Raw genomic sequence first — 27742 nt, forward strand, 5'->3', positions numbered from 1 at the left:
CCTTGGATTTAACTTCTCTAACTGTGGTTTGCTTATGTAATGTGGTATGAATAATAGTAATTATACCTACATGATAGTGTTGCTGTTGGGATTACAGGGGTAAAGTGCCCAACGCAGTGTCGGAACATAAAAGTTCATTTTGCCAAGTAAGAATTTTAAACTTATACATAAGGACATGCAGACCAGACATGACATAACATGGTCAGGCTTTGAGGACCAGGGCTTGAAATCTTCTAGTTGAATCGCCTGGTTTTACAAACGAGGAAACTGAGATCTAGAATTGAGGTGGGAATAAAATACAAAAACAAATACTATCTTTTGTCAGGCACTCATTTGCATAATGGTAAATTTTGGATGTACAGAAATTAATCCCAATTCTGTTTTTCTTGATACTTTAAATACTATAGGTGTACATTCTGGATGTTTATGAATTTTAGGTGTTGAGATTTAGTTATCTGTATATAGTTTAGTAAACAATAGGTGGCTTATTGTCAACTTTTATAAATTTCTATCAAGGTTATTTACTTAAAATTTAAAAGAAAAAATGTTTTGAGATTATTTAACACAGAGAAAAGTTACAAAAATAATAATATAGTACAAAGAATTCCCATATGCCCATCACCCACATTTCCGAAATACTAACATTTTACTACATTAGCTTTCTCTCTCTAAATAAATAATCTTTTTTCAAAACCTATTAGGATAATTGCAGATGTGGTGCTCTTTCATCCCTAAATATTTTAGTGTAAATTTCTTAAAAACAAGGACATCCATTTATACAATTATAGTACAATTATCAAATGAGGGAAAAGAACATTGATATGATACTTTTATCTAATCTTTTGACCTAATACATGTTTCCCCAATTGTTCCATTAATGTCCTTTATGAAAAAAAAAAATCTGGTTCTCGAGTCAAATCAAACTCACATGCTGCATTTGGTTGTCATGTCTCTTTAATGCCCTTTATCTGAAACTTACTCTTTGTCTTTTATTGCTTTCACATTTTTGAAGAGTACAGTCAAGGTTATTTTGTAGAATGTCCTTCAATTTGGATTTGTTTGATGGTTCCTCATGATTAGCTTTAGGTTATACATTTTTGGCAGGAATGCCATTGAAATGATGTTATATTCCTTTCAGCGCATCATAGATTACTTAATTTAACAAGCTTAACTCCTAGTATTGCAAGTATTTTCTTTGGTGTTATTTATTCTTGCTTTTACATTTACTGTAAAGTAAAAATAAAAAATGCTAGTATTAAGAGCTATTAAAAGTTTTAAAGTGTGTCATAAAATGAATCACTTTTTATATTCTAATGAATAAAGTTTAAGAAAAGTTCACATTTATCATCAACTCCTCTTTCCTCACTATTCTTATTGCCCTCGCTCTTCCTGGACAGGTGAAGAATGTTTGCACCTGGCCACAGATAGACAACCTTGTCTTGTTAATTTTAAAGGGAAAACAAATCTTGGTTTACACTAAATATTCCTCCCATATTAAAAATCCAGGGCAAATTAATTTCAAAATATGCCCTTAATAATTAAATCTTTACAGGCCCCCAAATTTCATAGAGTGCTTGCCAACATTTGTGCTATTTGAAATCACTTACAATCCACTTTTCCTTGAACTGTATTTTGGTACTACTATGGGGAGCCTTAGTTTTAAAGGAATCATTTCCTTTTTAAACACGAGAAAGCTTTGAAAATCTGTACTTTGATTAGTTTGCTGTGTTTGCATTTTCTTTCCTTATCTAGCCAATCAAAAATCCCCCAACAGGGAAGAAATATGTTAGATGTCCTTGTAATTGCCTCCTCATTTGTAAGGACACATCTCGGCGAATAGGATGTCCAAGACCCAACTGGTAAGAGATAAAGATTCATTCATTCATTTGTTCATTCAACAAGTACTTATTAAAGGCTCATTCTATGCCAGGCTTTGTGCTAGACAGAGTCTTTGTCCTCTCAGTAATTATAAGATCTTTTTTTGTTATTGTTAAAGGAATGGTATGCTTAGTTTGTATTTAACAGTCATAGGTCTTTGTAGGATATTCTTCAGTGAACAATGAGTGCTTTCTTTATGTTATATAAGTGATTAATGCACTGTAGTAAGTCAGTGATTCATTGAACTTTTTTCAAAAATGACCAGTTAGTTTACCTTTGATATAATTAATCTTATCTGGTAGTGTTTTAGTTGTCATTGTGGGTCCCACTGTCTGCCTCACTAGTGTCTGCTGAGCATAATATATGTAATAAGTTCTGGAATTATTTGTCCATGCTAAATGCCATTATTGATGTGCCCAGATACATGTATGTAATGACTTTAATGTGTTTTTTTCTGTGATCTCTCTGCCTTTCTGACTGTTACATGAATCATTTACAGCCCCATCTGATAGTAGACTGAAAAACAGAAAGGAAAAGAGGCTCCCATTTTGCTTTCTTTCCATCTCTGATTACAGAGGCATCAAAAAATACCAATGGCTCAGAGAATTTTGGTTGTAACGCAGCACGTTGGTATCCTCATGGCACACATTATTTTTTTAATATAGGATATTTTGATTTATTCAGTCTTCTACCAAACTCAAGCTGTCTTCTTAGATAGGGAATGATAAGCACTGTTTTCTGATTTGTACTTAAGAAAACTTGGAAATGGCAGTTAAATGGTTCCCGAGGCTGTTGATCAGAACCAACACCCTAACACATGGTTTCTAGACTCATACTTTTTCATTTGAGAAACTGACTAATGCTACTTTCTGTGATTTTGGCTCCAAAGCTTGACACTTAATTAACTTAATTTATAGATCAAGTATGACGAATTTTCAATGATATATTCCATGTTCTTGGCCATATGGTGTGCAGGTTTGTCCCTCAGTCTCTTTGAGAGATAGTGAAATTGTTTCCATTCTCTTTCCACAGTAGACGCATAATTAACCTTGGCCCAGTAATGCTTATTTCTGAAGAACAGCCAGCCCAGCCTGCATTGCCAATTCAACCAGAAGGTACAAGGGTTGTGTGTGGGCACTGTGGAAACACATTCCTGGTAAGTAACCAGATATCTGTCATAGGACATCAATCTGTAAATATAGGTCATGATCTTAAAGAATTGACCACTGCTTACAGTCTTATAGTTTTGTCCAAGTGCAAATTGACCAAAAGATTAAAACAGAGCCTTATTTAGGGAGACAGTGACTTAGAGGTGCAGCTAGGACATACAGCATCTTTTGTGAATTAGATATAAGGTGCATCCTCTGTTCGGTTCAGTTGCAAAAAGGAGTATATCTAGATCAGCCAGTGAGAAACAGTGCTCCTTCTCGAGGCTCATTTCCCTGGGTATCTTGGCTTGGTGAGCACCTGAATCTTAGCCTACTCACCTCCTCAGCAGCCCACATAGTGCACATTCTCATACAATGGGTCTGCTTCATGACTTCTAGATTTAATAAAAGTTCTTACTATAATATACCAAGAGATTTTCAACTTTTAAAAATTATTCTTGGGGGCCGGCCTGGTGGCGCACTGTTACAGTGCGCCACTTGGGAGTGCGGTGGCGCTCCCGCCGAGGGTTCAGATCCCGCATACAGACCAGCCGCTCACTGGCTGAGCGAGGTGTGGGCGCAACACCGAGGGTTGCGGTCCCGTTGCCGGTCCTGGTCCGGTGCGGGCGTGACACTGAGGGTTGCAATCCGTTGCCGGTCATGAAAAAAGACAAAAAGGAAAAAAAAAATTATTCTTGGAGTAAGGGAATTAATACTGGTACTCATAATTAGATAAGGCATTAGATAAAAAGTAAGGAAGTATAAGTATTTTGATGTGAGCAAAAGTTATAGAAGTTGTTTTACTACTTTTACCTTCAACTCAAAGTTTGAGTTTAAAAATAATTTCATAATGACTTACTCATTCAGGAAGGTCAAGAACAGGTTTTCTTTTGTTGTTCAGCCTCTATAGGAAACAAAAGATCGTCTTTAGAACCTGAGTATTAAAGATACCTTCCAGAGTACGGGGTGGGAATCTGTAAACAAGACCTGCTATAAACAGGGAATGAATAAGTTTAAGCAAGTGGAAGTGATTTGTTTTTCCCTCTTAATTTTTATTTTTATTAAAGTAATTTATGTACATAATTCTAAATGTGAAATAGGATTACAAAGCTTACAGGGAAAATGCTCCTCATCTAACTGACCCCCAGTTAACATCCCCCAGATGCTTTCAACTCTTTCAGCTGCTCTGCTGACATTTACTTCCGTGTGTTTAAATTATTTGCTTATCCTTTTTCTTTTTGCTTAGGCAATTTTAGATATTACCCACTACCTTGTAAAATGCAAATTGAGGGTTTAGCACTCACCCTTCCACTCGTATTACCCTCCCCACTTCCATACTCCCAGTTATAATATTTTGTTCAGTTAATATTTAGTGGTATTTACATTTTTAATGATTAGGTAAATTATGCTCACAGCTGAGCCAAGTAATATGGTACATTTTTCTTTTGAATGGCTTTTAACATTTTCTTGGATTTATAAATAATTCCCCCTCCCCTTTGGATTTAATTTTCTATGTACAAATAATTAGTTTTTCCTATACTGTTTTGTAAAACTATGAAATTCCTGTCTGTATAGTCAAATACATCAGAAAATCTGTTGTTTAGATTTCCTGCTACACAGCTGTCATCCCAGGACTTCCCTTCACCATCATCCTGAAAATTCCTTTTCCCTCTTTCTTATGTCGGATTCCATGCTATCCTTACGGTTCTTGGTTTATTCCTTTATTGTGGTAGAGCACATCCTCTCTTTGCTTTCTGAGAAAAGATGCATAATCTAATCTCACATTATTTTGTAATTTCTCCAGATGTAGAATCCTAAATTGCCAGTTGTTTCCTCTCAGAAATTTGAAGGCTTTGCTCCACTATTGATGAGAAAACCACTGCTTTTCTGACTCCTGCTCTTTTTTATGTGATGTGTTTTTTGCTCTTTATTTTCTCATGTTCTCCTCTTTCCTCTTTGATTTTCTCCAATGTTCTGCCATTTTGTGAGGATATCCCTTTGTGAGGGTCTTTTTTAACTCATTGTCTGAGTACACAGCAGGCCCTCTCATTGTCAACCCCATTTTCTTTGTTCTCTTTTTTGAATTCCTTATATTAGACCACCTGAATTGACTTCTTTCTTTCATTTCTTTATGTATATACATATATGTGTGTGTGTGTGTGTGTGTGTGTACACACACATATATAATTGTTTTAATTTTGGGTTTTTGTTTTACTTACTAGGAAGCTTCTTCAACTAGACCTTTTAAACAATTAAAGTTTTTAATTTCAGATGATCTAACTTAATTTTTAATATTCAAGTATCTTCATGTGTACTCTGATTATTTTTTTCCTTTTGAAAAATATTACCTTCTTTATGGCATCTTTCCAAAACTATTAATTATATTTTTTCTGAGGTATTATTCTTCTGTAAGCCTTGTCTGTTTTCTCCTTACTTCTTTGATTTGTTTTTCTTTTGTGATAGAAGTTTTACTTAAAAGTTTGTGTATATTTGTGAGTGAGCCACTGATTGAACTCTCATGCAGGCAGGGGCTAGAGGATGACTTCCTTTCCTCCTCTTCGTCCTTTTCCTCCTCTTCATCCTCTTCCTCCTCTTCTTCCCCCTCCTCATCCTCTGTTCCTTCCTTTATTTTGAGTGGTTTTCAGCTATAGTATCAATAAATCTTTCTGGTCTTTAGGGAAAGCTTCTCTGGGGAAGGGTCCTGTAATCTCTGTGAGAGATATGCCTGGAGGATAACATTCTAGGGCATGAGAGAGGTAGTAGGGGTGAAGATCTTATCCACTGTTCAGGCAGTAGACTTTAATTCCTTTGTTTTCAGAATCATATTTTATTCTGGCCTTCTGCTGTGCCTGGTGTTCTGAAGTCCACAGGCTCTCTAGTCCAATTTTTCTTCAGAATAAATCACTCTTCCCTTGCATGTGTTGGGAAGGGGTCATTTTCTGATTTTGTGCAATGGAGAAAGTTTCCAGCCGATATTCCTGTTTTTCCCCCAGCTTTATTGGGGTAAAATTCACAAACAGAAATTGTATGTATTCAAGGTATACAACTTGATGTTTTGATATACATACATATTGTGAAAATGACCACCCCATCCAAGCTAATTCACCTTTTTTGTATGTGGTGATAACACTTACAATCTACCCTCTTAGTAAATTTCAAGTATGTAATACAGTATTGTCAACTATAGTCACCACGCTGTATATTAGATCTCCAGAACTTATTCATCCTTCCTAACTGAAACTTTGTACTTTTTGATCAACATCTCCTCATTTTCCCTCCCCACCCTTCAACCACTGGCAACCACTATTCTACTCTGTCTCTGTGAGCTCAGCTATCTTAGATTCCACACATAGGTATGATCATGCAGTGTTTGTGTTTCTGTGTTGGGCTTATTGCACTTAGCATAATTTCTTTCAGGTTCACCCATGTTGTCACAAATGATAAAATTTCTTTCTTTTTTATGGCTGAATAATATTCCATTGGGTATATATGCAGAACCACAATTTCTTTATCTATTCATCCATCAAAGGACATTTGTATTTTTTTCCATATCTTGGTTATTGTGAATAATGCTGCAATGAACATGGGGGTATGATACTCCTACTTTTATCCCTACCCCTAACCCCTATTTTTGAAAGTACCTGGTACATCCAATACCTGAACTATTCTGGAGTTCTTCCAACTGAATGAGCCTGCTTTCATAGGCATATTTCTTTGTAGGCAGTCAAGTTTCAACATCCGTTTCATTAAGTTAGTTGCTAAACCTATCTGTTTTCCATTGTCCAAAAATTTGAAACCATTTTCCCTCTAGTTCTCTTTGTCCTTATGGCATTATACACTTTTAAATTCATTTATTATCATTTTAGTCAGGTTTGGAAATGGAAATCAAAATGAATGCATTTATTCAATTTATTGCATTTAACCAGAATTGATAAGATTTTTTCTCATCTAGTAGGAAAAGATAAATCTTCTTCTTTGCATTTATATTATATTGATTAAATCTGTTACTAAGTACATAAATTAGAAGATATACTTGGTGGGGATAGGTAATAAATTTCTTTTTAAAAATCACTGTATATTGACAATGTAACATAATACTCTGTAGATACAAATAGCTGTCAAGTGAATTGACTAAATTAAATATATATTGAACATGTTTGTTATTCTTTTCTTTCTTCCACGTGAACAAATTATATTTTGAAAGTAATACCATTTAAAAATCTTCAAAATAGATTTCTTTTTAACTTACTTCACAGATCTCCCTTCCACAACTAACTTGCATTCTGCCCTGTTAGGTTTTATATCCCAAATCCTTGCCGTTGATAATCCTTGTAGCCACTGTACAAGTGAGCTCATTTTATTTATTCAACAATATATACTGAGTATACATCAGGCACTGGGCTAGGTGCTGGGCAAACAGTGGTGAACAGGAAGTACAGTCTCTATCTTCATGGAGTTTTATAGGAAGGGAGGGGCAATTAATACAAGAATTACATGACATGTGTTTAGACTAGAGTAGGGAATTACAGAGTATTGTTAGTGCATACATAGAAGCACCTAGCCCAGAGGGGGAGACATTATCGTAAGAGCAATGGAAAGCTGTAGAAGAGCTTTGTGCTTAATTCTGCATATATGGATTCTATGTATTAAATGGATTGCAAAAGGGCAACCTTGAAGAGGTACAAGACTAGATGTTTGGCTTTTATTATTCTGAAAAGTGATGATGATGGCCAAGAATAGCATAAAGAATTTCAGGGAGAAAACTGACTATACTATTAATAGGGTGAAAAAGGGAATGAGGAAAAAATAATCAAAGACAACTGTTACAAAGGTTTATATTTGATTTTTTTGAATCATCTGGAAGTGGATTCTAGAGAATGATCCAAATTGAGAGTTTAGGTAAATATTATGTGATATATTTTTTGTTATTTTGAAAAATTATTTATGTACTTATATATTTTCCCCCAGAAGAAAATTACTGAAGTAATATGCAAGTCAGAGATGAACTTCTAAAACTGACTTTTTCTTGCTTAATATTCAGTGCAGGCAAGTAAATTGTATTATCATATTAGCACAGTAATTGTGAATAAAAACTTTAATTCTTTAGGATGTTTTGGATTAAAATATGGTATTTAAAGATGATTTCAAAATGCTGTAGAGCATAGTTTTTGGTCATTGGGGGAAACAGTACATACTATAAGGTGGGAGTTTCAGATTAATGAGAGATGCTCAGTGTTGTGAAGAATACATTACTACAAAACTCTTAATTCTGACTTGCACCTTTAACCCATTATTATGCTAATCACGAATAATCTTATATCCTTTGTAGTGTTTACTTTGTTATTTAAACTTTTAACTATAAGGATAATTCATTTATCTATTCCCTACTTTGTTCCAGCCTTGGCTTACAAGGTCCCAAGTGATTGAGATAGGTTACAAAGATAAATTCAGCAGTAGAATAGAGAATAAAGTATGAAAAGAATCATGAAGAAAAAAAAGGGTAGAAAAAAATAATATGAAGTCACATGAAAGAATATAAGTACGCATAATATTTAGTCCTGTACAATTGGCAAAATTAGGCTAAATCTTAGTTCTGAGTTTTCTAGAGTCAATGAAAAAAGGAAAACATGATCTATTACAGGATATTTATATTTTAACAAAAAGGTCACATACGAAAACCTTTTACTGGAATACTGAGACCTGAGAAAGAATTCTCCTATGGATTAAGATAAAAGGACATATAATAGGTTGTGTCCTCAATAGCATTATTCTGTTTGTAATAACATCTTTTAATATATCATTGTTATAATGCTAAAGTTAAATTCATTAGGTATTTGTACTATTCACACTTCATTTTATAAGCTGGCTGGAACCATGAATAAAGTTTAGAAAAGCTAGATTTGTGTTTTCCGAAGTATATTAAATGGCACATTTATTTAATAGGATAATAATAGGAGTATATGAGTAAAGTGTTCCATAATCATTCTGAATTACTAGGATAGAAAATATTAAACAAGTTTTTTATAGGAGTATTCTTTAGCACTTCTAGCATGCATCATCGCTAATATCCAAGAGGGAGTATTTATGTCCAAACATTTTTTATCCTCCAATCCATTTTGAGTGAATCATCTAGCCACAGTAGCATGTTGAGAGACATTGTTTGGAAAATAATTTCCCCAAAGAATAAAGAGAATGTATAGCCTTCACCTAGTCCTCCATGAATGTAAAGAAGTTTTTTAACACTACTGAACAGCAGAGTTTAATATTGCATTTCTGTGGGGCAGGTGTTCTCTGCTGCTGCTGAAAGGCATATCTAGAAGCTTTGTCAGTCAACCTTTGAGAGCAGTTGGTATTCTCTGATAAAAACTAGCACAACTCACAATATGTGCCTGAATGATAGATAACGGTTCAAATTTGGCCCTGAAGTGGGACAATTGAGTACCTTCAGGCAAGATTAGATTTTCTTCACTTGTATGCTGGAACAAATGATTTGGTCCCATAGTGGAGGACAATGGTTTTAACTTGAACATACTTCAATGTAAGTGCTACCAGTTGTTTACAGTATCCATTAAAATTATATATTCCAGTAGGATACTATTAAATTACTAGTTTTAAGCAGTATAGTTTTTTCTATGAGGCTTCTAAGATTAGTTGCAAGATATATCTTGGGGAAACTAAGTCCATCTGTTACACTGAATTATTTAGAAATAAGTCAAATATCGGGAAACCTCTACTGAAAATCATTGGGTTTTAGAGAAGTTGCTGTTAATCTTTCTAACAGAAATAAGATTCATAAGTGCAGAGGCAGCATTTTAGATAAGAGAACAGTAGTAAGTCAACTTCTTTTCAAAAGCATGGGTATTTGCATTCACTTGAATAGATTGTGACAAAATTATTTCTAATATTAGCTGCTTTTCTGCTCTTTACTGCTTTTAAGGGAGTAATTGGAGATAACAACAAAACCAGATGTTAGGTTGCTGGTTGTGTAACTTACCAATTACACAGTAAGGTCTCTACTGTTTGTCAGTTATAATTGAATTTACCATGCATAATCTGTGCTAAAATAAAGAACACTATAAAATGATAATATTGGACTAAATAATCTCCTTAGGTTGGCCGTCTAAAATTCTAGAGTCCCTATGCCATTGTGTTAGCCTTAAATCTTGGGTTTTGAATTAGCTTAAGGGTTTTGTAGTTGCCTCCACAAACCATTTTACTTATTTTAACTATGAAAAATTTAAATGTGTTATTTGTAAATAACATTTGAAATGACAAGTTCAGCAGCTATCCTACCCTTTTTTGTTACAGAAACAAAAAAGCACTGCACTAAATAATATTTATGTATTCTTCCACTGCTTAATGTTCTATACCAATTTCTGTACAAATCTATATAAATCTCTGTTTATCATATTAGTTCTCCAATTTTTACTATTAAGAGTAAATTTGAAATAAATCCACTTGTTACAAAGTTTAAGTAGTAAGAGAAAGATTTGCTGCTGCTTGAAAAAAAATGTGGCTTTGGTTTGACATTCTCAGATGTTGAAAAATTATCTTTTTGCAAAAAGAATGGACATTCATGTAAAGTTTTATTTCTAGTCCATTTATCTTGGGACTATAGGTTCCTACTGTGACTGAGAGAGATCATATCAAGGTTAACTAAATTTTATGAGGTTTGAAATAAAAGTAGAGAAGGGAATCCAGAAAACCTAAATATGTTTATTCTTTTCTTAAATCTAATCATGAAAGAAAAAGTAAAAAGAAAAAAAAGCACCCATCAGGTATTTTCTAAAAATTATCTTCTATTGTGAGGAAAACGTTTGGTGTTTGGTTTTTGTTTTTGTTTGTTTTTCTTTTTTGGTGGCTGGCTAGTATGGGGATCCAAACCCTTTGACACTGGTTTTTTAAACACTGTATTCTAACCAACTGAGCCAACTGGCCAGCCAAATATTTGAATATACATAAGTTATTAAAACCTCCCTGTAACTAGAATTTGAGCCTTCTGAAAAGAAAAATTGGTGACCTAGAATCCTAAACAAAAATTAATTTTAATAAAGTAAAAGTTGTTTTGATGATAAAACTGCTGAAGTACTTAAAGAAATTCTCCTAAAACTGTAAAGGAAATATACCCTTTACAAGAAGGTATATAGAAAAACAAATAAGATGGAAGTTTAGAAAGCCATTTTAAAAATACGTTTTATGGGGCAAATATTTACTTTAAATTTATATTGCATGTTCTTTCAAAGTTCTGAGTAACATTTCTGTGAGGAAGGTAGACATTCCATTACCTATGTTTACAGGGAAGAAAATTTGAGGAGAAAATCGTACTGTAGAAATAGTGTGTTTTTGTTACATTGTATAAGAAATGACAGAACAGGAAGCAGTTTCCTAACTTTAGTTCTACCTGTGTCTAATTTGCTTAGTTTATGTATTTTGTGGCTTTCCCACATAAGTAGAATAAATAGTTGCATTTTAGTAACCAATCTAAATACTCAAGTATTTACAAGACTGGTCCTCAAGACTTAAAGGGCAAACAACTTTGAAGGTACCTGACATAGGTTTTCATTCCCTGGAATTGGACTGAGACATACAGCCAAAAGAGATGACCCCAATTGAGGCATTACATTTAGTTTTCATTGTAAAGCAAACCTAGATTGCGTCAGAGCCTTGGAAAAGTCATGAGAACTATTTCAAAACAGGATCCCAAACTGTATTTTAAGAGGGGAGAGAAGCATTGGAGGGAAAAGCTCATGTAACCATGAGAAGGTGATTGCTTCTGCTATGATCCCTGATGACATTTAAACTAAAAGAAACATCTTATCAGATTGGATAGTTTTCAGTTGTTTTTCTTTTCAATCCCTCTCTTTATTTATTTTACAGTGGATGGAACTGAGGTTCAACACTCTGGCAAAATGCCCACACTGCAAAAAAATGTAAGTTTCCTACCATTGTAAATACTATTGAGAAGTACTTGAGAACAATTTTAAAAGTTCAGAATTCTCACTTCAGTAGATTTTGATTGTAAGACATGCTATGGAATGAATGCATGCCTGATATATATGTGCTTTTCAAGACCAAAAAAGAGGCATATTTAAACTAACGAATATGTATTCTATTTTAAAATGAAAATGATTGAGCTTGACTATCACTCTCTAAAGGGAAATCAATTTCTAAGAAAACATAATTGCTAAAATTATCAATAACCTGATGAGGATTTTCAAAAGTCCTAAGAGGTTACAATCTATTGCAAATAGTTAAAAGTTTGTATTTGTAAAATGGGCTGTAATCTAGGAAAAAAACCCAAATTGTTCTAGAGTTCATAATTCGGTGGTTGTTAGCTTTTATCGTCTCCTGCCTATTAAGATTATTACTGATGGCAAAGTTCATATAATTTCTTGTCTATCTTAACTATTTAGTCTATTTCTCTCTACTTCTAAATGTGTACCTGAGGAAAATAACAAAAGGCAATATTAAAATGGGAAATAATAGAAGGCATTTTGATTAAAGACATTTTACAATATCTGTGTTGGGGGTCCCCAGGACCACATCAAGATTCCTTGATTTTCTAGGAAGACTTGCAGGAATTAATATATAGTTGTACTAACAGATATGATTTATTCCAGTAAAAGTATGAGTTTACAAAGCAAAATCAGTAAAGAAAAAGGTGCATGGGGCAGTCTGGAGGAAGCCTGGAACAAGCTTCCAGGGATCCTCTCCCAGTAGAGTCCGTCAGCAGTGGATTGTTACCACACACGTAAAATGTTGTCTACCAGGGATGCTCAAGATTCAGTTTCTATCAGAGCTAGTCACATAGACACCACTGTCTAGCATGTACCCAAATTCCAAACTCCCAGAAGGAAAGCAGGTGTTCAGCATAAACCGTATGGTTTACACAAAAATTTATGCATAGTAAGCCACTCAGTTAAAGGTGGGAACTCTCCCAAAATCTAAGTTCTCAGATGCCAGTGAAGGGCCAAACTTGCAAGCAAGGCTTTCGAAGGATAGCAGTCTTAAGCCTGCTATGTTAACTCTTTCCTGCACAGCATTTATTTTGATAACGAATTTTTAATCAAAAAAGTATTGTTCTCCAACTATATGTGTGAAATATAACTTAAGCAAAGTAAGTTAAACTGCAATGTTTTGATAATTCAATTTTTAAAATTGAAGAGATGGGATCATACTTTAATATGTGTGATCCTTAGTACGATATAATACCCTACTTGTTTTGAGAGTGGAGAAATCCCAGGAATGGTTTTTAGGAGAAAATAATTAAAAGCTGTCTGAAAAATAGAGTATGTGTAACAAAATTTCTCCACTTATATGTGCTAGATCTGATTCCAACTAAATGTAACCCTGTGAGAATAATTTTTTTACAACATATTTTTAGCTTCAAAAGGACAGATATTTCCTTTTCTTTTCTGAAATTAATCTTCCAAATTCTTAAATATTTGGAAGATTAATTTCTCCATGTGTGTACATGGAGATTCAAAGTGGATAATCACAAATAAACACACAGAAGAACATACATTTGAGGGACACACCCACATACCACCCCATATGTAAACATGCATGTGAACAATACATGTTTCTGTGTATTATCTGTATTTCCACAAAAATGAACAAAATTAAATTGCAAGTATTTTCACTGAGAACATTAAATTGAATAAAAATATTTTACGGAAAAAAATAGCAGAAACATCTTGTGATTAGCTAACTGTGCTAAGCTCAGTGATATTGTGCTATATACACATATACATTGACTGTAATCTTTACAGGAATCCTGAAATGCAGGGATTATTATTCTGATTTTACAGTTGAGGAACTGTTAGGAGAGGTTAAGGATTTTGCTCAAGGGAATTGCTTGTTTAATTATTTTAGAACAATGGTAATATTTTTGCTAATAATAAAGAAGTATTGAATGCTTAGATACTCTGTGATTTGTTGAAATATCACAAGACAGTGTATTAATATGAAGAAGAATTTGTATCAGTCACTTACGGAACAACTTGCATAAAAATTCACATGGAATAAATCAGCTTAAACATTATTCCAAGAGGAAGGTTTGTAGAACTGGAGTCACATGCTAAACATGGGAGGACTCAGGGCATTCATTACTTATTTGAGCACAGATGCTGTTATCACATGAACACTCATAGCTGGTGTCTAGATTTCTGTTCTTTTTGAATGATTTTCTTTATGACAGAATTTTATTTATTTAAATGCAGATATCCTAACAATTATTTTTAAGTTGCAGGAGTTACTAACTCATTACTATTAAACTACTGTGTCGTGTGTTTACCTCACAAAACGTGGGGAAAGCTTCCCAGAGCTCCCGAGACCAAGAAGCATTTTCTCATATTACTGTTTCTTACTCATGCAGTAGCTGTGACTATTGTAATTGGAGGTGATGTTTTTCTTTTAAGTGGGCAGCTTGTGGCCACCACTGGACTGGAGATGTAGTTCTAGCATTCTGAAATACAACTTGGACTATGTTAACATGGACCTAAGACTAGCAGATATTGATTTAATCCTTGATAATTATAATTTCTTCTACATCACTGATATACTCCTTTGTGAATCATTTCCTATTTTAAACAACAAACTCTTACACTCAAATGTTATCCTTTTATTTTGCTGTTTAGTTCTATATTTTATAATTATTCAGCAGTTCAACAGACAGTCCTGTACTAGGTACTGGATGCTCAAAGAAAGACATATTCTTGCCTTCAAGGAACCTAGTCTTGTGGGCACAGAGGGGAGAACAGATAATTATAATAAAGTTTTAAGTGCTTTGCAAAAGGAATGACCAGCATGCTCTGCTTTGAAGAGCCTCTAATCAAGATTTGATGGAAAGGGATGAAGAGAGAAGGCTTTCAGAAGGGAGTGATATGTGAGCTAAGTTATGAAAGATGAGTGGGAATTATGTGAAAAAGAGGGTGGATGATTCACTGTAGAACGAGCTACCTGTGCAAAGCTACAGAGGAGTCAAAGGTTAGATGTGTTTTGTAAAGAGGTGGAATGGATAGGATTGGGTGTGAAAGGATAAGAGAGAGAGATTGGGGTCAAGAATGACCTTATTTCTGAGAGTCTGTGGAACCATTCACTAAGCTAGGGAATGCAGGATCTAGGAGAAATGTGTTCGATAGAGGATGATAAATGCATTTTGAACATATTAAAGAGACCTCTAGGTTTGCTAGATTTTCTTTCTTCATCCCATCTACCTGCTTTTCAAATCCCAAATCTTAGATCAAATGACCATGGCTTCTCCTATCCTTTACTAAAATAACTACAGCTGAAACAATTCTACATTGATTAACTCTTAACAAATGTATATAACTTTACACTTTAGCTAAACCCTTGCTCTATATTCCCTTTTATTTTTAAAAGATGACCGGTAAGGGGATGTTAACCTCTGACTTGGTGTTGTCAGCACCCGCTCTCCCAAGTGAGCTAACTGGCCATCCGTATATAGGGATAAACCCGTGGCCTTGGTGTTATCAACACCACACTCTCCCAAGTGAGCCACGGGCCAGCCCTTCTATATTCCTTTTTAAGTGTCCTTGATTAACTACCTACACTGTTTCCCAAAACAGCTATCTCCAGATATTTATTTTTCCTCTTAAACTCCCCACCTTAGCACCCCCAATTCCATCGCCTGGTGTCAGCTGATAAATTGCCTCTTCCTATCTGTGGGAGATGAGGGAGGCTATTGGTAAACACCCTCACCCTCACTCCCTACTCATAAACCTATCTATATCTGTGCTCACTTTCATATCTTCTCAGAGGGAAGCAGGTCTCTTCTTTCCAAGGCTTATGTCTTCATTTGATCGTGGCATCCCCTTACCTCTGGAGTGAAGCATGATTAGCTTTCAGTCCCCATGAGGCCACTGAATTTGCTCTGATGATTTTCACATCCCAATTGCAAATTCCAGTAGTTCAATCCTCATCCTGCTTGTTTTTTCTGTAGCACTTGGTTTTGTTGATCATCTTATGTTTTTGTTTTTGTTTTTCCTTAAAATTTTCATGTTTTCCAGACACTGCTTTCTTCTGGATTTCTCCCATTTCTCAGAATACTCCTTTATTTCTTCTGTTGGCTTAATTTCCTCTTGTTAAATATTGTTTTTCTCTAGAGTTGAAACTTGGCCATACTGTATCTGGGTTTTCTTCTTTGTTCCTTTGTCATTTATATGCCATTAAATCACTCCAGATCTCTCTTCGGTACTTCAGATGAAACTATACAATCTCTATTTACTATCTTGCCTAAAGTTATTTCAACCTGATGTCTCAAACACATGACCAAATCCCCCACCCTACTCTGCAAACTCATCTTCCCTATGTATTGGTGAATATATTACATTAATGAATGTTATCCCATCTGCCCAGCTGACCAAGTCAGAAATCTGAGTATATCTTTTCTTCATTCTTCATATCCAGATAGTAATGTCCTATGTATTCTGTCTCTTGACATTTCAATTATGTCCTCTTATTTTCACTATTTCTACTTTAGTTCATGTATTTAACATCTCTCTCCAGGATTACTGCAATGGTTTTCTAATTTATCTCTTGGCCTTTAGCCTTGCAGTTCTATATTCATTTACTAGAGTAATGGTCCCAAATGCATATATGATTTTAAAGTCTCTCACTTCAAATCTATTAGTAGCTCCCAAATTAATGGCCATAGTGTACTGTTGTGCAGGTTGTACACTGCATAACCTGAGGAGGTACCATTTTCATTGTATGTTTGTCTATTTCGTAGCATATAAGTATTCTGAGGAAGACCTTTTACTTATTTGCACAAGTGTACCATATAATTTACCATAGGCCCATTGCCTAAAATCCAAAATAAAACTCTAAACTTCTTAGCAAGTTATATACAGTTCTCCAGGTTGAAGTCTTTGTCTAACTTTTCTAGTGGTATCTTTGTTTTCTTGCACCTCTGCACACAATCTCTTATGTTCCAGTCTGAACAGATTATTCTACTTCCATCAACATATTATACAGTTTCTTCTGTTCCTTATCTCATTTTGCTAGGTCTGGAATGGCCTATCTAGTCCCTTCCTCAACCCTGTCTGCATGAAAAACACCTATTTAACTTCACAAATTAGCTGAAATATCCCTTGCTTCTACTATGCATATGCAGAAACCTTCTCTGGTAAAAGTTATTCTTTTTTTTGGCTTTTTGTGAGATCGGCCGTACCGCGCTCAGCCAGTGAGCGCACCGGCCATCCCTATATAGGATCCGAACCCGCGGCGGGAGCACTGCTGCGCTCCCAGCGCCGCACTCTCCGGAGTGCGCCACGGGCTCGGCCCTGGTAAAAGTTATTCTTTTTTTTGGCTTTTTGTGAGATCGGCCGTACCGCGCCCCCCCCCCCCCCCCCATCCCTATATAGGATCCGAACCCGCGGCGGGAGCACTGCTGCGCTCCCAGCGCCGCACTCTCCGGAGTGCGCCACGGGCTCGGCCCTGGTAAAAGTTATTCTGCTGCTTGTTCCTTGAACACATTTTTTTTCTTACCTGAGCAATACTACTGTTATCAGCTAAAAAGACTTTCTTATTCCCCCATCTGTCTGTTCACATCTTGCTTTATCCTTAAGCCCCACCTAATAAAGCCTTCCTTGGCTATCTCATCTGAAAATTGTAAGGAACATTGCTTGGCACCTTTTTCCCTTATAAATTTCTACAGCAGTAGCTACGCTAGCATTTTCCAGGTATCCATCATAATCCTAGTGTTCCATAGGATGTTTTTGTGAAGGGGAAAGTTAATAATTTGAAGAGTGAATAGTTATATGTTTGGGAAAAATTAATGACCTTTTCCTCTTGGGGATTCACTGTCCACATTTCTGTATATGCTTTTGACTTTCATATCTCTTAATATAAAAAAATAATAACAATAACAAACATACTTAAATGCATAGCTCAGCTCATATGAAAATTAAGAAAATCCCCAGGGGCCAAAAATGAAATGACAGCCAGGGCTATCCTAAGGGTATATGCCAAAAGTAGGGACCTAGAGACTTGAATGTTCATGTAAAGAAAGAGAGAGGCCTTGACTTCACAGAAGGCAGGGAGTTGGAATGACACCCCCTTCCCAATAAAGTCCTTAAAGTATTATTCTCCAAGAAAAGAGTAAGTAGGTCAGGAAAAAAAAAATCCACTAGAAAAAGATGATTACAAAGTGGAGAATTTATAAACAATGAGTGTGAGGTTTATATTTTATATCGTTTATATGGTCTAGGAAAACCCAGAAATCAATTTAAAGTGGTTTAGGGTTGGAATCACTCTGGGGAGCCTGGGAAAAGCAAATGGAAATTCTCTGTGGATAAAGGCACCCCTAAACTATGCATGCCGGGATTTCTTGTATTAAGGTCTGCCAAAATAAGTTTTCAGCAAAAATTACTAACCATATGAGGAAACAAGATACTATAAGCTGAATAGGCATTGATGACAAACAGCATAATTAGACTCACAAAGACTTCGGATTTGCAATTATTAGATATAGAATATGATATAACCATGTGTAATTTTTTTTTTTAAATAGGAAATATATAAAAGACTATTTCAAAATGACCAGGTACTCACAAAAACCTGTACGTGAGTGTTTATAGTAAGTTTATTCTTAATAGCCCTAAACAGAAACAATCCAGGTGGTTAAACAAACCGTGGCACATCATACTTTGTAATACTACTCAGCAATAAAAAGGAATAAACTATTGACACATGCAACAGCTTCAATGAACGGAATTTATTTTGAGTTGAAAAAGCCAGTGAAAGAAGGTTACCTACAATGTGATTCCATTTATGTAACAAATTTCAAATGATAAAATTTTAGAAATGGAGAACAGAATAATAATGGTACGGTGGGCATGGGGTGTGGAGTGTGTAGGAAGACGGGTGTCTTTATAAAAGCAGCCTTATTGAAATAGAACTGTTCTGTGTCTTGACGGTGGTGGTGGACACATGAACCTGTGCGTGTGATAAAATTGTGTAGAATTAAAGACATGTATATATACATATAAGTAAAATAATAAATGCAAATATTGGTGGATTGTATGAATGTTAATATCCTGGTTATAATATTGTACTATAGTTTTGCAAGATGTTACCATTGGGGGAAGTTGAGTAAAGGGTACATGAGATCTCTCTCTATTATTTATTACAACTGCTTATGAATCTACAACAGTCTCCAATAAAAATAAATAAATAACCAGACAGACTAAAAAAAGAAACAATAGAACTTGTAGAAATTAAAAATTATGGAAATTAAAATGCAATGGACAGGTTAAACAGCAGATCATATAAAGCTGAAGACTAAAGTCATGGACTGGAAGATAGAGGTTAAGTGAATAAACCAGAATCCAGCCTAGAGACACAAAAATGAAAGTAAGATTAAGAGAACATATATTAGGGCATCTAATATATATCTGATTTAGAAGGAAAAAATAAAAAATAGAATAGAGCATTTTGAAAAGATGAGACAAAAATTTGAAGAATTTTTAGATCTGTGAAAGATATGAACCCTTAGATTCCAAAAGAATAATGACATTCAAGCAGAATAAATAAATGTGCTGTAGGGAAATTGCAGAAAACCAAACAGAAATAGAAGATATTAAAAGCAGAGAGAAAAGAAAGATTTTCAATATAAAAAAGATAGTTCTGTCAACAAACATCTCCACAGCAACAATGGAAGCCAGAAATCAAGTTTAAAAATAACTGTACTTCAACATACTAAGAGAAATTAACTGTCAAACTGGTATAATAGATCTATCTAAACCATCATAAAATAATGAAGGTAAAATAAACATATTTTCAAATGCAAAATCAACCAACCAGTCAACAACAACAACAAAAACCCTTGATGTCTACCATCCTGATATCCTCACTTTAAAATCTGCTGAAAGATGAACTAGGGAAGTAAAAAAAATATATTCCAAAAGAAATTTCTGCAATACAAGGAGAAAAGGTAAATCGAGAAGTTGTAAACATTTATCAGAAACACTGACCGTATAAAATAGCAAAAACAACAATAGCAATAATATTAATAATGCTAACAAATTTAGAGAAACAAAAATATAATAGAGCTGAAATACTGGAGAGCAATAACACATTATTAAAAACAAATTTTAAAAGCACAGGCTATTAGAGGATATATGCAGTACATATAGATGCCTGGAATAATATCCAGATTATATAAATATTATCTGTGAATCAGTAAGCAAAAGTCAGCCTAAGACAAAAGGACAATAGATAAGAATAAGCAATTAGTAGAAAAAGGAAACGTAGAGTCAAGTAGCATTTGAAAAGATCATCAGCCTTGCTAGAACACAGGGACATACATATTAAAACCAGAATAAAATACGATTCACACCCATGAAATTTTAAAAATGAAACAATACCAAATGTTGAAAATATGTCTACAATACAACCCAGCAGTTCTATTCCTAGGTATATGTTTGAGAAATTCCTGGATATGTACATGAGGAAATATGAAAGAGTGTTCAAGGCAGCATTGTTATAATGGCAAAATATTAAGAAAAATAATTAATGTTCATCAACAGGGAGAACGAGCAAACTGTGTCATATTTATATAATGGAAGATGTGAAATGAATGAACTAGATCTTCACATCTCAATGTGGAAGTATCATGTTGAGTACTGAGCAAATAAAAAGGGCAAGTCACAGAAGCATACATTTTAACATACACACATATAAAGTTTTAACACATGCTAAACAACACTGTATAAAGGTACTTCAGAAAGTTCATGGAATGTTTGGTATTATCTTTTCATCCAATTTTTCCATGAACTTTTTGAAGTACACTTGTATATTGCATGTAGACACCACATGTGTATTAAATGTGTGAGAGATTTTATTATTCGTGCAATTGGTGCTTGTTGGTTTGCATTACCCTTGTGAAGAGATGGCACTTGGGTTGTGAAGTAGCAGTAGGTTGTTTCTTTTCTGGGAAGACTTCTCAGAAGTAGTGACTGTTTAAGTTGAGTGATGAAAAAAAGGGCATAGGTTTTCTAAGCAGAATTCATGCACTGAAATTAATGTACTCAAGTGTATTCTCTTGGCTCACAGAAAAGCTGCGCTGATATTCACTTTGAATCTTTTGACTTATCAATATATAATTCTAATAAGCTTAGTTAGCTTCTAATGCATGGTAGATTAGAGACAGCTGGAGGCAGATATTACTACCTGTGTTTTTTTTTTTTTCATACAGAGGTAATAATGAAAAGAAAGATCAGCTGTGAGGTATAAGGAAATACTACCAAATGGATGCAGAGGAATTAAACCAAAAGTACTCTGAGGCTAAATAGAACATAAAGGCAATGAATCCTACATGTCCTAGTAACTTCAGTCAGAGAACTGTACAATAGAGTAATTAATGATGACCCCCAGTCCATCCAGATGTTTATGTTTGGGTTCAAGTATTCAGGATCACTTATGATAATATTTATAGCAAATTTTTCAATTTTTCTTAAAATTATGAGAATTAAAGGAAATTCTACTTTTATACAAAATTAATCTCTTTGGTATAGCACTTTTCTAAATATGCCTAGTAAGTTATGCATTTATGTATTTCACTAATTCAACAGATGTTCCTTAAGAGATTACTCTGTGTTAGACATGCTCTTAACACTGGTTATACAAAGACAATTTCGATACTTCATTATGTCATTCACTAACACAGTGCCTGGCATATAGTATATGTTAACAAATAAATGTATGTTTAGGCAGAGAAGAAAGTCCTAATTTGTCTATTTGTTCTCTGCTATACTTGTATCATTTTGAAAATTACCAAAATTAGAAGTGGAAAAAGCTAAATACTATTAGATTTGGAATTTCAATTAAGTGTGGTAGCAGTATATGCTTTTTTGAATTTTTTAGAGGCCTTTTGATGTGTATTAAAACACTTTTAATAAAACACTTTTAAAAGTTTAACACCTTTAACTTTGTAATCGTAATTCTAAAAAAAAACTTAAGAAAATGATAAAAAATAAGAACAATGCTTTTAAATGATGGCATTGTTTATAATAGGAAAAACACTAAGTGTATAGTAGTAAGGAATTTGTTAGTTATATTATATTCATACATTGGAATTCCAGTTAAGAAACTTAATGACATTGGAAAGTGCTCATGCTATAAACTATATTGGTAAGTTACAAAAAAAAAAAAAAAAATGCCTGGAGGAAAATAATGCCAAAGTGTTGATTGGCTATTTTATGTGGTTATAGGTAATTTTCCTTTTCTTTTTTTATTTCTTGCTCTATTTTCCAAATTTTCTACACTAAGCATATACTCTTATGACTGTTAAATAATTTTTAAAAAATCAAATGGCATTTGTGAGAAAGCACTGAATTTTCATTCTGGAATAGATATTTTGGAAATGGGTTTTTATCTTGGAAGACTATTAGGGACCACAGTGACTGTAGATATTGTCAATAACCAAGGCTTGAACTTTGTTTAAAGCCACAATAATATCACACATTACATTCACTATTTATGATTTTGTCACTCACTAAAGATGACCTTTTTATGCATGTTCTTGTTTATCAAGTTGATGAGATGAATAAAAGTACATAAAATAATGTTACTAAAGGCATAGATAGGAACTCACAACGTTGAAATGGAGAATCGTTATGTAAATACTTAATGTTCTCTTTTGCTCTCATGAATTTGCAGCTCCTCAGTGGGTAGTGCACTTCCACGAAGACGCTGCTGTGCATATATTACCATTGGAATGATATGTATTTTCATTGGAGTTGGATTAACTGTGAGTATTATTTTACCCTTAGAATCTTTTCCTCTCAACCTTATCAGTAGTCACTGATAAAGTCTGGGACACCTTCAGTGATCCTTGAAGAGGCTGCCTCCCTGACATGCCAGGCCTGGAAGCTTCTGAAGGACTATGGTAATCTGAAACCAAATCCATGAACCTGTTTTTAATGGTGCTCACCCATCCAGGTGAAATGATATGTTTGGACCCTTCTGAAAGTCCTTGACATTGGGGACTTTACCATCCATTTAACAAAAGCTTGAATCAATTTTGCATGGCCACAGAGTATCTTATACTCAAAGCATCACTCATTCATCTCTGGAGGTCTAAAAACCATTCTTCTCTTTGAACAAATCAAGCAGAGATTTGTTACCAAAACGAGGATGGCTTATTTTTATAGAAGACTGAAGCTAAGCAGGCAGCATGGGGACCATGCCAGAAAACGAAGGAACTGATCTGTAAATCTGCCATTTACTTTCCATGCTCCTTTTTTCCACAGTTAGTACACCTGGTACTATATTATTGACAATGTCCAACTGTGTTACATGATAGTAAGGAGTTATATAGATTAAATTTGTTTTAGAGACAACATATTTTACTGTGCTTTTTTTTTTACTTTATAAAATGTATAGTTAAAAAAAGTAGCAATGCTCTGTCAGTTATAGTTAACAGATACAACTACTAATATTTTATAGGAACTTTTTGGCTTCAGTTTGGGAATAAATTTCATAAAAATCACATGTATGCCAACAGAATTTCTCTAATCAGGTATTTTCTTAAAGTTGCTAATCTTTTGTTTTTATATTGCTTTTGTTTTAGGTTGGCACCCAAGATTTTTCACGGCGATTTCATGCAACCTATGTTTCTTGGGCAATTGCTTATTTCTTAGGTTTGATCTGCCTTATCCGAGCTTGTTACTGGGGAGCCATACGAGTCAGTTATCCAGAACACAGTTTTGCATAAGCTTGTTTATGATTCAATGATGCAGGTGAGAGTGTCTAGCAGTTCTTGATAAGCTATTCTGGACATCTTTAAATCAGTTATCCTAATAGATTTCATTCTGGTTTATGTATAATAGTTTCAAGACTTTGGGGGTCTTTTTTGAACAAATGCCCATTGCACTACATTATATGCAAATTGTTTGTTTTGCTGCTAGGTTTTCAAATTTGGAGTAAAAAAGCTGTGTTTTCTTGTTCTTTCACATCTCTTAAAGATATTTTTGGATTATCACCAAACATTACGTATAATATCACCTTTTCTTATTGTTAAATCGGTTATTTCATGATTTGCTGATCTGTGAGTATTCCCAAGAAGTGTTTATAAATGTTTCTACAATAGTTTCACATTTATACTTACATTTTAATTAAACAGTATCAAAATTGCTTGCTTTAAAATCTAAGCAATATGCATTTTGCTTGAACTGCTTACAGTAAGTAACCTTACTTATAGTGACCTTATTCAGGAAAAAATTTGAGTGTACCTTCAAAGGCTTCATATTCTTTTCAGAGAAAAAAACATTTCTAGATACTGTATGCTTGTTTTTTGTTGTTTGTAGAAAGATACAATATTTTGGTAGTAACTTAAAATACAAGAATGAAAATATTTATTTGTCCCTGTTGGAGATGTTAGATAAACGTCTTTTCTCAAAGATCACAGAACTATTTGTCTTTTATTTTTGTCTTTTTATTTACCAATTATAAAAGATCTGGTCCAGAATTACAGAATTTAATGTTAATCAGCTGTGTGTATTCCTTTATAGACTGGAGGAAGTATTTCATATAACATCTTTTATAATACTTAACCATTTAATCAAAGATATATTTACATTGGGTTGTGCTCCTTTTCATTAGATCATGGTAAATTTTTCTTATTGGGATAATTATATACTACTACTTATATGTGAAGGGAGACTATGACATTTTACACTAGCTAAAATGTTCCAACTAGAGGTACTCTTACTATTCTCAAATGAAACTGGTCAGACAATTACACAATTTATTCAGGAAATAGTTCAGAGACAAAAAGCAACATAGTTTTGTAGGAATTCATTAGGATTTATGGAATCAGCTCTCGCACTGCCCATGTTTGCAGTTTTGAAAAAGAAATTGCTTAATTGAGAAGTAATGTTCTAAAGTCTTTAATGTAGTAGAATTCGATATTGAGATAATCTGAGTAAATTAATTGAGGATTCCAAGGATGACTAATATTTTAAGTTATGTTCCTTATTAATATAAAAATGTACTCATCAGAAAGTTTGGAACAAAATACATGTAAACTTCAAAGAATAAATGAGAAATGTATAAATGCAGTAGCTCAGGATTATATGCATCTTTGAAAATACACTAATAAAGATTATTGTTCAAAAATTACCTGGTTCTATTCCATTTAAAAAATAAGATGCCATTTCCAAAATTGCCTTGAGATCTTGCTCTAAAGTTTTTATGTATAAGATATTTCTTTATATAATATTCATTTATGCTTTTTCATTTATTTTTCTTTTCTTTCTTTTTTGGTGGCTGGCTGGTATGTTTTTTCCCATTATTTTTACATTTTTTTATTTTTTAAATACAGATTTTAAATCCATTTGTAATACACTTGGTGTTAAGTATGAAATAATCTTTTCTTAATGGTTAACCAGTTGTAACAGCATTGTATATGATTATATTTTTTCTGGAATATAACCCCATGAGAGCATGAACTTTGGCCATCTAGTTCACTGCTTCATCCCTATTTAGAACAGTTTTTGGTGTATATGTGCTCAATAAACATGAATGAACGAATATGCATGAATGAATAAATGATTGGATGAATTGGTATTTTAAATTCTTATATATGCTTGGGTCTATACTTTATATTTTACCAGAACGTATTGGTAAATATTTGTATAATCTTGAGTTAAGGAAGAACCTTCCAAGTGGAACCTAAAAGAAATTATAGAGGACAGGATTGATATAGTGGACGATGAAACAAAACAAAACCAAAAACTTCTGAAGAAAAATCATAAGCAAAGCCAAAAGACAAATTGGTAAAGATATTTTCAAAATAGTAGAAGGAGTTAACCTTTGTAATATGGGAAGGGTCTAAAAGCATGAAAAAGCAATTATACAAAAGAAGAAATACAATAAGTAATAAACATGAACTTTTAAAAAATTTACTAATAATCAAAGAATATAAGTTAAAAGAAAGACATACTATTTTTTATCTACTATATTACCAAAGAATGAAAAAGAGCAATGATATCTCTGTAATGTTAAGGCTATGGGAAAACACACACACACACTCTCACTCACACACACATGTATTTTTTAACCTAGTATTGTAATTCTATCTCTAAGAATTTATCTTAAAGTTATTATGGATAAGAAAGCAGATATGTATGTAAAATGATGTTTATCATATTTATGTTTATAGTAGAGATTAAAAACAAGAAATAGTCTAAAAATCTAATAATATGGGCCGGCCCGGTGGCGCACTGGATGGTGCACTGCTTGGGAAGCGCGGCGGCGCTCCCGTCCGAGGGTTCGGATCCCACATACAGACTGGCTCCCGCTCACTGGCTGAGCGAGGCACGGGAGCAGCACCGAGGCTTGCGATCCCGTGGCGCACTGGATAGTGCGCCGCTTGGGAAGCGCGGCGGCGCTCCCGTCCGAGGGTTCGGATCCCACATACAGACCGGCTCCCGCTCACTGGCTGAGCGAGGCACGGGAGCAGCACCGAGGCTTGCGATCCCGTTGCCGGTCCCCGGTCCGGTACGGGGGCAACACTGAGGGTTGCGATCCGTTGCCGGACACGGAAAAAAGACAAAAGACAAAAAAAAAAAAAAAATCTAATAATATGGAATTGGTGAAATGAATTATGGCACACCTATACTATGAAATAACATTAAGAATATGATGACAGTTTTCATCTATTGAATTGGAAATGCTTCACAAAATATCGTATGACAAAATCAGATTACAGCCAATATGTAGAGTATGGTCCACTTTTAGGAAAAAAGTTATTTTATGTGTATGTATTGAAAAAACTAAGGAAATTTAAACACTGAAATATTAAGAATGATTAACTTTGGGTGATGAGAGATAAAGGATTTTTATTTTATTTTTGAACTAGATTAATTGTTGGAAAGTTTAAGTTTTTGCTCTTGATAAATAGGTAAGAATCGTATGTGATGACCACATCAATATTTATTACATTTTCACTTAGACTCAGTTTTAAAATAAATTTACTAAAATCCAACCAATGAATTTCACTGATAAAAACTTAAGTTTTAAAGTTAACGAACATATATTTAAGCTTAGTCCTATATAAATTACAACACATTTTTAATTAACGAGACCCAAATTAATGAGACTTCAAACTTTTTTTTTTTTTTAAGTACAGTATTTCTTCCAGTGCCGAGGGAACACAGTAAGTGCTGGGAAAGTGTTATTTAAAAGAATACATCATAGCCAATAATCAGTAAAGGATTTGTTTGTTCCCTGCTGTCCAAAGTAGTAAACATTACCTTAGTTCTTCTTAGAAAAGAGGAGAAAAATGGCACCATGATCAAGTGTTCTCGAGAAAGTCATTAATAAGTACACATATGTCATTTTAGAAGAAAATTGTGATCTGACCATAGATCATTTATAAAATCTAAATTTTCATTTATTCAATTTATGTTTCTGGTGTGCACATACATATATATGTAATATGCAATGAAGAAAATAGCCCTACTGTTTTTGAGCCACCTTGAATATGTACATTAAATCTCTGTGTCATAGTTATGATTCTACCATTGAAGAAAGTAAGAGAGATTAAAAAATTAGATAAAGGTCACTCAGCTTATGTGTGATGTAGCCAGCTGAAATCAAAGTCTGCCTCCAAAATTTATCTGCCTTCCATGAGATTTTATTGTTTCACTTCATATAGAAAAATCTTTGATATTTGTGCCCCCTGCTGT

At 34.0% G+C, this 27742-nt stretch overlaps 1 protein-coding gene across 1 annotated transcript in view; it reads left to right on the forward strand.

Annotated features, from left to right (window-relative positions):
- The window catches only part of TMEM55A (transmembrane protein 55A), a 50659-nt gene extending 25487 nt beyond the window's left edge, over positions 1–25172 (forward strand). Inside the window, exons 3-7 of the mRNA XM_008583472.1 lie at positions 1753–1859; positions 2911–3034; positions 11904–11956; positions 22710–22800; positions 23623–25172. Coding sequence (XP_008581694.1) covers positions 1753–1859; positions 2911–3034; positions 11904–11956; positions 22710–22800; positions 23623–23766 — 519 coding nt within the window. The 3' untranslated portion in view covers positions 23767–25172. The remainder of the gene's footprint in view (positions 1–1752; positions 1860–2910; positions 3035–11903; positions 11957–22709; positions 22801–23622) is intronic.
- Positions 25173–27742: the final 2570 nt, after the last annotated feature.

Source organism: Galeopterus variegatus, unplaced genomic scaffold (genome assembly GCF_000696425.1).
Source record: "Galeopterus variegatus unplaced genomic scaffold, G_variegatus-3.0.2 Scaffold2924, whole genome shotgun sequence".
NCBI classification, from domain to species: Eukaryota; Metazoa; Chordata; class Mammalia; order Dermoptera; family Cynocephalidae; genus Galeopterus; species Galeopterus variegatus.